Below are 12,242 nucleotides of genomic sequence, written 5' to 3'. Positions count from 1 at the left end.
CTGGACTTCTCAATATTCTAAGTAGACTATTGAAATAAGCACTGAAATAAAGATAAGATTAAAATCCCGCTCCCCCATTAAATAAGAGTCACAGAGACCATTATAAATTGGGAAGAACTACAGGAAGCTTGAACTGCATACAAACATTCACAAAACGTGAAGGGCTACACAGACTAGACTGATAACTACAGAGAGAAGAAATGACTCTGAGGCTTTCTTTAAATTTTCTTGCTCAGTTTCAGGTTTCTTCTCCATTCTATATTTCCCCAGATCTAGATGATTTTCTATAAAGGGAAAACTTTAACTACAGTCATACAGGGAAGAAGTTGTACAACAAAAACAAATTCCTCAATTTCACCAACACTATCAATAAAACAAAGGTTTTACTTGACCTTGCACTCTTAAAATGGTTAGTGTCACTACTGAGATTTCACTGGGGAGAAACTATTTTCCAGGGATTTATTTTGCTTTCAGTAAAGCTTGTTGTTGTAGAAAAGTTTATATTTTTCAAAGTGATAACGTGTTTCATTTCCAAGATCAAAGCAACAACAAAGTGAAAAAAAATGTTTTAGGAGGTAACTGTAGAAATGATGGAATTTGTCAGACAGTAATAACATTTGAAAACATTTTAAAATTTATCCAGAACTATTGAGGACAAAGGTTTCAAGAAAGTCCTTTTAACATTATTGTTTTTGAAGATGATTTTTAAATCATAACAGCTAGAGACATGTATTTTGCCAGCATTGTGGCAATATATGGCTTGTTCTGAAATGTGAGTATTGGTTATTTAAATAGGGCTTTAATTATGAATTTCTGAGGCCAATTTTATTGTGGAGGTATGGAACCATTGAGAAAAACTATATACTTCTGTCTCTACCCATGCGTCAACAATTGCCATACATTTATTCTTATGAGAATTAGGAACCAGCCAGTAATCACAAGAATATGAATCCAGTCTTTGAATCCCACTGATAATCTCAAAAAAAATCACTTAAGGTCCTCTAAATACAAGCTCCCTGTAATCTGTCAGTTTTCAAATTATTAAATCTATCTACCAAACATCATGAATACTTGATTTTCATTCCACAGAACAATGTTTTACATTCAGCTCTCTAGAAAAGGGCCAAGGAATCAAAGTCTTAGAGGAAAGAAACAGAAGTCTGATTCCTCTTTTGAAGTCCAGAATCTTACAGAGCCACTGCTTTCACATTTGCCTGGCTTCCTGATTACCATAGAGAACTAGCCAGAACATATGTTGGTTAGTCATAAGAACCAGTACCTCAGCCATAGGAATTCTAATCAGTTGAGGGTTACCAATTACTGTATATACTCAAGTGTAAGCCAACTTTTTCAGCCCATTTTTATGGTGAAAAAGTCCCCCTCAGCTTATACTTGAGTATATACGGTAATTCCAAGATGGCGGCCAGAGCTGGGGCTGTTGTGCGGATCCGGTAAGCATGTTGCTGCTTTTTTTCTAACTCACCAGAGAGCCGTAAAAACAAGCTGTAAGGACAGCCTGCATAGCATTACAACTAGATTGTGCGTGTATATGTGTTAAAAGAAACCGAGGCATTTCTCTCCTAAGGGTTATTTGTGCACTGCATTCTAGATTAATACAATTCCTCATACAGTAGTTTACTGCCAAATACTGATGATGCTGAAGACAAAGACTTTCTTTGAAGCAAAGTTTAGGCTAACATGGCTATGAATCCCAGAATTATTCTACATTTGGAGGAAAACAGTGGTTTATTTGTGTTCCTAGAGTGATGGAAAGCTGCTCATCCCTAATGCAAACTCTTTTAAGCAACTCTATCTCATCTTGCTCCCACATCTTCTGTTTTGAGCTGCTACTGAGTCAAGTTCAAAGGCTTATACTCGAGTCAATAAGTTACCCAGTTTTTTGTGGTAAAATTAGGTGCCTCAGCTTATATTCGGGTAGGCTTATACTCGAGTATATATGGTAGGTTCAGTTCAGTCATAATGAAGTCACTTTAGTTACAATATAAAATTTATTTATTTATAGACAACCTTTCTCACTGAGAAGGAAGACAAATTACGTAGTATGGGGGGAAAATGTAATAATACAGTATAGGACATTCAATGAACACTGCAATATGACCAGCAATGCAAAATTGAATGATAATGTGAACAACAATGTAATCCTACAATATAAGACATTAAATGAACAATCAAACTGATGTTCAGGCTGTTTTCCAATTGAAAGGATTTTAGCTTAGGCCCCTTCCGCACAGAGGTGGAAGGGGTTGGGTCAGCATAAACCACGCTCATCCCACGATGCTGGGACCGTCCGCAAGGACGGTCCCAGAACCGGCTGGGACGACGGCGCCGTGGTGCGCTGTCGCCCGGCCGACCCGGCTTGTCCCCAGCCCTCCGGCATGTCGCCGAGGCCTGGAGACATGCCCCCGGCCCTGCGCGCCTGCTTGAGCGTCGCAGGGCAGGGGGGCATGTCCCCAGGCCTCGGCGACGCGCTGGAGGGCCGGAGACCAGGTAAGTGACGGGAGGGAGTGGGGGGGAAGGCGCCTTGGAGCCAGCATGTCCCAACAACCTCGCTCCCCGAGCGAGGTTGGGAAATGCCGGCTTCGTGCCTCCTGTGCGAATGGCTCCCATACAATGCCCGTGCGGAAGGGGCCAAAGAGACTGAAAGAGAGGTCATTTGGCATCCACAAGAAATTCCCAAGTGGTGCATTTCAGTTGAATTTCACAAATTCAGGTTTTTGAGGGATTGATAGTCCTTATTACTGGCTCTGAAAACTTTTCCGTAGTCCTTCCCCCCACTATACAGCTGTCTTTCACATGGCCTAGAAAATATTAACTAATGAAAGTATTTGCTGTCTCCAGTTCAAAGTCCCTTCCAATCAAGAGGTCAGATTTATTTCAACTTGATCCAAAGCATTTTAAGTTGCAGTCCCATAGAATCAGATACTGTCTAAGATCTGACCTTGTAGATCATATATAAACAACAATACATTTATCCCTAAAATTGCTTTTAAAGCATAGTTGATACAGTTCCTACTGTCTAACTGTACTATTGTGATAACACAAGAGGATAGAAACCACCAGGGAGCAAACATGGCTTACACCATATGCTTGTGTGCCAATGAGGGGGGAGGAGACAATGGGTGGGGGAGGTCACTGGGAAAAAAATCAAAATGGCCATTCTTGTGTTGCTAAAGTTTGACTCTAGTGATTGACTCTAGTCTAGTGTGATCATTAACTATCAATTCTTGCTTAATAATCATTAACTATCAATTCTTCCTTAAGCTCTGATCCTGGATGTATTCAGACAGGGAAAAAAGGGAAAAAAGAAATCCATATGTTTCTTAATAACTCTGCATCTATAAACAGGTAAAATTGTAACATAAAGGAAAATTATTGGATTGTTAATGAAGCACACCTTTTGACGTAGCATGAAGAGTCTATTAAGATGTTAATAAATATGTTTATAGTGAAATCCTAAGTAAAGTTACAACCTTCTAATGCCCATGACTTAGAATGGTTCAAGGAAATACTGCCAATCATATAATTTATATATATATGACTGAGAAATGAAAATATGTTAGATTTGGGCATGGGAGTATGTTTTGGTTATTATAAAAGGAACTGTTTCATGTAGTTTGGTTTTGTTGTATCTTTCATTTTCATAATTATATTTTATTTGCATAATTCTATTTTGTTATTATTATTGGTTTCAGTGCAAGACAAACATATTCCTTTGTCATGTCTGGACAGACACATTACCAAATTTTAGACAGATAGGCTAAAGGGCCTCCCTCTTTGAAACAATGAAAGACTTCCATGTTTAACATTTAAGTCCTCAGGAGAATTGATAGGAACACTGAACGCACTGCGGCTTATTCGCTTGAAGAACAGTACCACAAAGAAGAGGTGGAATGGCTAGGTCATTTGATGGCACAAGGAGGGTAAGGCACCTGAGGAGGAAGACTGCAGCAGGAGGACCTTGAAGTAGTTTTGCTTAGATGGGGGTAAGGTTTGGAGAGCAGTAGGCAAGAACGGGACTGCCAAATGCAAGGGAAATTTTGACAAAGCAGGGCAGGCACCGGAAAGAGACTGGAAGGAAAAGTCCCATTTCGTGTCCCAGTGGGGGCGCGGGGGAGCGCGCAATGCACTGGGTGCACACCAGTTCAGAGGCAAGGTGGGGACGTTCCAGGGTGTGTGACGTTCTCAGAGTGCATAAGTGCCCCAGATGCAGTTCCCCTCGCTCCAGCCCTGCCATGCCCTTCGGGACTAGAATAGCTCACAGACCTATTAGGCAACCCTTGTGGCTTGCAGTCAGTGAAAAAGCCCAGAGCCTCTCTCCCTCCTCCCCTAGAGAATACTGGCTGATAACCATAAGATGCTTACCTCAAGACTATTCTCTATGCAGTAGACTTGCAGGGGGCTCTCCTTGTGTTTTTCTGTTCACACATGAGGAAATAGCCCACAGCTTGCATTTAGTTTGTCCACTTTTCCTTCTCCCGGTTCTATTAACTCTGCCCATCAACAGTCTTAAGGGCACAGAGGTCACTACACTCTCCACTGAAATGGCAACTGGAGCCCAGGCTCTCAGGCTGTGGAGTTTTGCCCTGCTGCGAAAAGGGAGAGGAGTGGAAAGAGGAGAGGGAAGCAGCTATCTTGGGTAGGTGTGCACCTCTGACAGAGAGTGGGGGTGTGCGCACTGAATGCCAATTCTCTTTTATCATAATATTGATAAAAACATTTGGAGAAGCAGGAAAGAGCTGGGCGGGGGGGAGGTGTACAAAGAAGTGTGAGGGTGTGGGAAGGTTGGCCGTGGGTGGAGGGAAGAGGTCCAGGGCAAATTTGCACTCACTGGCAAATCTGTCCCACTCTGGCAGCAAAGCAAAATTAAAATCATGCTACAAGAGGTTTCACTTGCTGCAGAGAGAATGGAAATGAAAGCAGGGCTAGAGGAAATATGTCAGTGCAAGAAATCTTGCTAATCAGTATTTATGCCCTTAATAGGAAAACGCTGGTTGCCTCCTAAAAGTGAAACCAATGGTGACATACTGCAGTAACAAAAAGAGATAAGAAAATGAAAGAAAATAATGGATTTTTTTTTCAGTATACACTGCTTATGAAACATCCATTTTTTAATCATTGGAATGAATAATGAAAGAAATGCACAAATCTAATATTTGTGATTTAAATGCATAACTATACTTGTTCTACACAAGTAATGTAATATTACCAGGAAGACTATGGAGACTTTTTCCCTATAGAAAGACTTTCTTGCATGCATAGTTTTGCCTGTGATATTATCATTTATGTATCTTTCTGAAAATGATACTTTGGAAAATAAAGATGAACTGGCATGATCACTAACAGTAAGAGCCTGAGCTGCTACTCACTCACTTTTAATGGTCTGAGTTCTTTTTGAACCCTGATTTGTATATGATTCATCTCTCTGTGTGGGACTATAATTCTGTTTGGCTGGTATGATGTACAGGTCTCTCAATCAAACTGCACAAGATGCTGAAGAGTGTACTGATAAATGGTGTGGAAAAGGAAATTGATGTCTGATGGAATTCTATTAATTGGGGTGGAAACAAGGACCATTGCCATATTAGTGATCAATGTGGAAACTTTGGGTAGAATACAGAACAATGGAGAAATTTAGCAATTAAATAATGAGCTATTATCACATGGTTTGGATACCTAATTCCTAGTATACCAGTGCAGCAATTATAGGAAACAAAACATACCCCATGGAAAATGTAAACGCAAAATTCCTAGTGTTCCAGTGATTTGAGGAGGAGGAGGAGGAGGAGCAGAAAAAGAAGAAGGAAGGAGGGAGAGGAGGCGGGAAAAAAGGATTATACCCTGCCTTTCTCTCCTGTAAAGAGTAAGAAGAGAAGGGAGTAAAACTATTTTTTTTTACTGACCCGTAAAGATAACCCAATCCACACACTCAAAGACTAGGTAAAAGTCAAATGGATGAAGACTGCCAAAATTGACAGTCCAAGTGAAATGAACTTACAATGGAGATGGTTGTTTAGTGGTTTCTTATATGAATTTTTTCTGCATAGCCTTATGTATCCCAGAAATACAGGAAAAGATAATAAGAATGTACCTTGAATTAATACCATATAATTCCATTCTGACTGCCATACTGGAACAACCATTGTGGTGGATGGCATTTATCATCATAGTCAACGAGAGAAAAGCTAGTAGCTAAACCAGATTACTTGAAATTTAGCCTATACACAGAAATAAGCTTTCTGGGATGAATAAGCTACAAGAAGGGCAGGTTGGTCATTTAACTTTCAGGGACATTTCTCAATGGCCCACTAACAATGACATAGGCATATATTTTTTATGGGGGGTTCAGGGGTGAAGCCATGCCCCCACCCACCCCTGAGACCGTGGACACATCTCCCCGAGCCACATCCCTTGCTTCAATGCTTTAAAAAGCAGCTCTCCGAAGCCAGAGATGGCAGACTTCCCTGCCCTGCCTGCCCCCCCACCAATGGCTGGGCTCCCAGCTGATAGCCAGCAGTCCCTTCTCCCTCCCCTCCAGGCAGAGGCATAGCTAGGGAAAATGGAGCCCAGTGCAAAACCTGAGCTCCCCCATGGGCGGTTGCTGTGATGCTGAAATCCATCCCCGAACGGCATCACTTTCAATGGTGTCTAGGGAGCCCAGATCCTCCTTTTAAATCCATCTTAAAGGTAGAATCTGGGGTCCCCAGTTAAAACAACATTGAAAGTGATGCTGTTTTGGGGTGAATTATCCCCCAACCTGAAACAGCATTACTTTCAATGTTTAATCTGGGGACCTCAGATTCTCCCTTTAAATCTATGCCAAAGTGGTTGGATTCAAAAGGAGAATCTGGGGAATTTTTTTTTGGGGGGGTGCCTGCTGTCAGGGGTCAATTGTTATGCTAGCAGCACCAAACATTCAGGGTATCTTTAGGAGACTTTCCTGATGATACCACCTAGGTTTAATGAAGTTTTGTTCAGGGGGTCCAAAGATATGGACCCTCAAAGGTGTAGTAGCCCCATCTACTATTAGCTCCCATTGGAAACAATGGGGGATGGGGCACCCCTTTTGGGGTCCATAACTTTGGACCCCCTGAACCAAATTTCACCAAACCTGACTGATATTATCAGGAGTGTCACCTGATGATAGCCTGAAATTTTGGTGCCACTAGCCTAAAAATTGCGCCCCCTGCAGGCCAAAAACTGAAAAAACCACTTTAAAATACAAAAAACCACAAATGGGGGCGGAGCTTCGGACATGCAATGGGGGGGTTGAACCCAAGAACCCCCCCTTACCTACATCCTTGCCCACTAACATAGAGGTCCTGCTTCATACTGGAGGTCAAGCAGTGGTGGGATTCAAATAATTTAACAACTGGTTCCGGTGGTAGGATTCAAATAATTTAACAACTGGTTGTATACAAGCAACATTTTAACAACTGGTTCTGCCGAAGTGGTGCGAACCTGCTGAATCCCACTACTGAGGTCAAGTATAGATAAAGTTAAGCCCCAATAGCTCTACCTAACCCTCGAGGACACTATGCTCAGATCGTTGGTAATGATAATCAGTATCACTCGCCCCTTGTCTCCTGTACTGCTCTCAGTTTGAAAGAATATGCAATGGATAAGTGAATATCCATTGGTGGAACTGCTGGGCTAAGTGGCCTTGGCTTTCAGTGCCACAAGGATCACCCACTTGACTTGTTCCAGGGCCACTTTCATTTCCTAGTCTACTTTTGGCTACCCATTGATTTCTGGAATCAAAATGAAACTATTTGAAAAAAGCTTGCATGGGGGCAGATTTTGTCATCTTAGCACAAAATTTTAGCTTTCACACTCAGCCTTGAGTACGTGCATAAATACTAAACATAGGCAGACTAGCTCTGCAATTGACTACAGAATGGTGTCAACTTTAGGAATAAATGCAAGGAGCAAGGGTATACTAATCAAACCGCTGCTGCAAATTTTGTCATGTCACTCCTGTATTCCTCCAAGTGTGAAGACACATAACTACTTGAGACAAGAAGGTGGAAGAAACTAGTTGTTCAATTTGCCTGTAGAGTATTAGCCAAGAGACATTTTGTTATTCAGAGCAAACTGCACAGTTGTTGGCATGTGGAAATTCTATAATTATCTCTGAAAGAAAATGTACTTGGCAGACCCAAAGCCTTGAACGATCATTAGAAAAACAGTCTTTCCCTATACTTGGTGAAACTGATGATTCAGTTGTTGGCATTCCTCACATTTTCTAGCTACAAAATGCAAAACTGTGTGTGTTAATCCACAACTTTATCAAACTTGTCACATGAAGGTCATCAAAATTTCAACACAAAAAGAGATATGTTTTTTTGGTTCACAAAGAACCTTGATGAATTATATTTTCTCTAAAATAATATTCATGGAAATCATTTGGAAAGACCCTGCAGGCAGACTCTTAAGCACAAGCTGAAACAGTTGAGAAGAGGAGGAGGTCACTATGTGCACAACTCCAACAGAAAATAAATCCATGCCAATAAGCATAGATGTCACAGACTGTTCAAAAATGCATTGCTTTAAATATTCCTTGAGGCTTCTTATCATGGGCCATCTCGAATAAACATACTTTGAGCACAAGATAACCTGTTATTATGAAGAATGATAATGGACAATACAACATGAAAACTGAATCAATTAACATTCTGACAGGATTTTGCCTAAACAGCTGGTGTGTGCGTGAGTGGGGCGTGCTCCGGCTAACAGCAGCTACCAAACTGAACTACCCCTACACACTCAATCCTGCTGGGTCTCTGTCTCTGTCTCTGTCTCTGTCAGGGAGTTGGAGTGTGTTGCAAGTTGTTTGCTGTAGGAAGCCATACTCCCCTCCCCTCCATCAGTGGTGTCGCACCAATGGGACGGGGGTGTTCTGAGGATGTTCTGGAGTGAGAGCGGGTGGGCAGCAGCAGGGGTGCAGGGCGCGCATGCGCCCTGGGCAGTTTCCCCTTGCTTCACCCCTGCCTCTACGATGTACTTTTCCCTGGCAGTGGACAGCCTTGACAGACCCAATGAGCCTTCTAAAGGCCAGTACTCAAAGGTGACCTCCAATGTTGGTTAAGCATGGAGCCCTTCCCAGTGAGGACAGTTTAACCCACATTGGGGAATCGTTTCCTCTTTTAGAGATGAAGGGACTATCAGGTGCCCAGGCAAGCCAGATCCCCTTTCAGAAGAGGAAAAATACTCTTCTTAGAGGAAATCTCCATGTTTCATCTTGCATCATACTCCTTGGTGGGAGGCTCTCAAAGGAGCTCAAGTTGTTCGTTGGCTGCTTCAGGGGAAAAGGAACCTTGTTCCAGGATTAGCTTTCTTTGCCAACAGTTCCAGGGTGATATGCCTTCTCATGCAAGAGTTCCTGAAGCGGGAGGCTTAATCTTGTTTCATCATAGGTGGGGAAAAAAGGCACAAACCTGGCAGGAGGAAACTGCACATCCTTCGCTCAGGCAAAGTAAACAGTCAGAATGTTCATTCAGATTAGACATTTGTGTGCTACAAGAGTTGCAAGACTTAAAATGCGCCATTTTATAAAGGCTCAGCAACAGTCGGTCAAGAAAACAAAACAAAAAAAAACAGGTCTAAGTTGGCTAAACTTGAAAGAAATAGCAATAACTGATACTAGAAAAAGGCTAACCAGAAAAATACAGCAATAAAAGTCTGAGGTAAAAAAGCAAGCTCAGCTAACCAAAAACACTTCTGCTTCACGTGGTGGTGAACAGAGTTCTGAAGGGACAATATACCCTTTCCCCCTAGTTACATGTTCATGGCCGGGAGGAGCAACTAGTCCAGGAGTCTGGCTTGTGGGGGTGGGGGGAGCGGAGTACTTGCCGTATGGTTAAAGCTCTTTTCAAATGCTAACTAAAATGCTCCACAGAAGGCCTGAGAAAACACAGTCCCACATGGGACTGTACCGAGGGCCATGATGATGAACAACCTTGCTATTATAAATAACTGGGTTAAAAATCTGTACTCTTGATAAGGGGCAAATAACACAGCTCTTTCAATGCTCTTGGGAGGCCTTTCTTTGAAAGACTGGCAGTCTGGGGGTAGTCTGTCTTATACAAACAGTCAGGTTCCAAAAGCCACTTCCACAGTTATTACCGATAAAGAACAAAAGATTATATAGACTTGAACATTTAATGGTTTCTCATAGTTGCATTATTAGCAATTAATTCCTAGGAGGCATAGAATTGAACACATTTTTAAACAAATTGTGCTCTTCTCAAAGGAATGCATTAAATTATGCTGAGCCCCTTAATCTCCCCAGTCAAAGATAAATAAAAACACACCCCATGTTGATTCTTTGCTTGCTGCCAATGCATCAAGCTGCTTTAGTGCTTCTAAAAGAAATAATTACATTACAGATGTAATCTATTTTATTTTGGAGATTTTTTTAAAAACATCAGACGTGATTATAATGAAAACCAGCTGAAGATAATTGTGCTACAAAAACAGGCCAAAAACCTTCTTACAGGCTACATTTACCACTGAGCTTGGAGATGCTTTATTCTGCTCCATTCAGTGGGATGGCACTGCCTCCAAAACTGCCAACATTAATCAATCAAATGCACCCATGCAATCTAAGAGTTAAATACTGACTACATGGGATGATGCATTGGATATTTTCCTCCTTTGCTATACAGAATAAATCAAGATCGAAAAGGAAAACAAACAGCCAGATAAAAACAGTCAGTACATCATGAACATCTGTAAACTGAGAATTATTATACTAGAATATATGAATTTGCCTTTTTACTGAGTCTGCCCATTTAGCCCAGTTCTCTGATTGGCAATATTTCTCCTAGGATCAGGCAGTTCTTTCCTAGTGCTGCTATCATCACCGCTTCTGCACTCAAAGTGTCTCCCCTGTTACCCTCACTCCTGAAAGAGGGGGAAGAAACAAAAACCCCAGTCACAATGGCAACAGGAACACAGTGAGTTGGATTCAGTGGTAAAGTCCTGTTACTGGAAGCAAGGCTGATTTCTGCTAATTTGACCCATCCACAGCGGATCCCAATTTGCCACTCATTATGTTTATTAGGATCCCCTGATGATACTTAGTACATTTAGGAGATTATTCTTACTTTATTTTTTGTTCTGCTGCTTACAGACACAACAACAAAATACATATTTACGAATATTCATATGAAGATTTAGCTGTATGTCTCTTTTTAACTCATATTTAAGAAAAGATTGGGCCACCATTTTAGTGCTGAGCATTCTTAAAATGGTACATGTACGCATTTGTAACTCTTAATGGGAAATAAATTCCTTTGTATTGAGGTACATGTCCTTTAAAAATTGTCTATCATGCAACATGGAATGGAGGCTGTTTTTTTCTGGAACTTTTTAATAGATTTATGATTCTGCTGCCTTACCTGTAAAGTTGTTCCTGCTGTGATTTTAAAGATTGAACAAATATGGAGTTCTGTCAATATACTAAGGCTGGTCTGTCAAGGTAAATCACATGCTGAATCGGCTATTCTGAATGGAACTGGAAGCACTTTCTACAACATTACTCTTTAGTCTTTTAAGAAGGCTACAAGATTCCAAGCCCCGCAACTGAGCTAAGAACATTCTGCTCACTTTCTTGCATGTCAAAGTCCAAAGCTAAGCATTCTAAGCAGAATAGCTAACCAAGAGATAAACGCTAAACTAGTTCTGCCCAAGTTGTGATGTACATCTGGACTTAAAATAGCCCAGTAGATATATATGCCTGATCTACCAGGAACAAAACTGTTTGCTGCTGTCTGCTCAGGACTGCAAAATCAAGAAAGCCCCAGGCAGATCCCAGCACAAAAATGTTGATGTGCCTTTTAGCTTAGTGGGTCACAAATGGTAAAGGTCTGTGCCACAGAATTTGTCACAAATGTAGATAAGGAATTATTTCAATTAAGAAGGAGCGGGGAGGGGGAAGCTAATTTCTCTGTACTTACGGGAGCAGTAAGCTCTGGCAAACTTGCTTGGTATTTGAGTGGCCGACAGTCCCGTGTATTGTAAACTAGTATACATGGAAGGAACATGGGTCCAAGGTCATCCCCATCAAGAACATCAACAGTGAGGGTGGTTGTACTTGTTCTTCGTTCAATGAGATTTTGAGCCCGGTCCTGTAAATGGAATGGGGGAGTGGGTGGGAACAAAGAACAGATTGCCCCTGCAATTTCTTCACAAAAATCTCTTCGCAAAAATCTCTTAGCAAT

General features: G+C 41.4%; 1 protein-coding gene across 5 annotated transcripts in view; it reads right to left on the bottom strand.

Annotated features, from left to right (window-relative positions):
* Positions 1-12,242, bottom strand: part of PCDH15 (protocadherin related 15) — a 904,280-nt gene that overhangs the window by 275,112 nt on the left and 616,926 nt on the right. For all 5 annotated transcript variants that reach the window (XR_007245346.1, XM_048507034.1, XM_048507035.1 and 2 more), the window contains one exon: positions 11,979-12,149. Coding sequence is in view for 4 of the 5 variants with exons in the window: in XM_048507034.1 (XP_048362991.1) it covers positions 11,979-12,149 (171 nt within the window). In the remaining variant the exon portion in view is untranslated. The remainder of the gene's footprint in view (positions 1-11,978; positions 12,150-12,242) is intronic.

Source organism: Sphaerodactylus townsendi, linkage group LG08 (genome assembly GCF_021028975.2).
Source record: "Sphaerodactylus townsendi isolate TG3544 linkage group LG08, MPM_Stown_v2.3, whole genome shotgun sequence".
NCBI lineage: Eukaryota > Metazoa > Chordata > Lepidosauria > Squamata > Sphaerodactylidae > Sphaerodactylus > Sphaerodactylus townsendi.
This window is presented reverse-complemented; position numbering and strand designations above follow the sequence as displayed.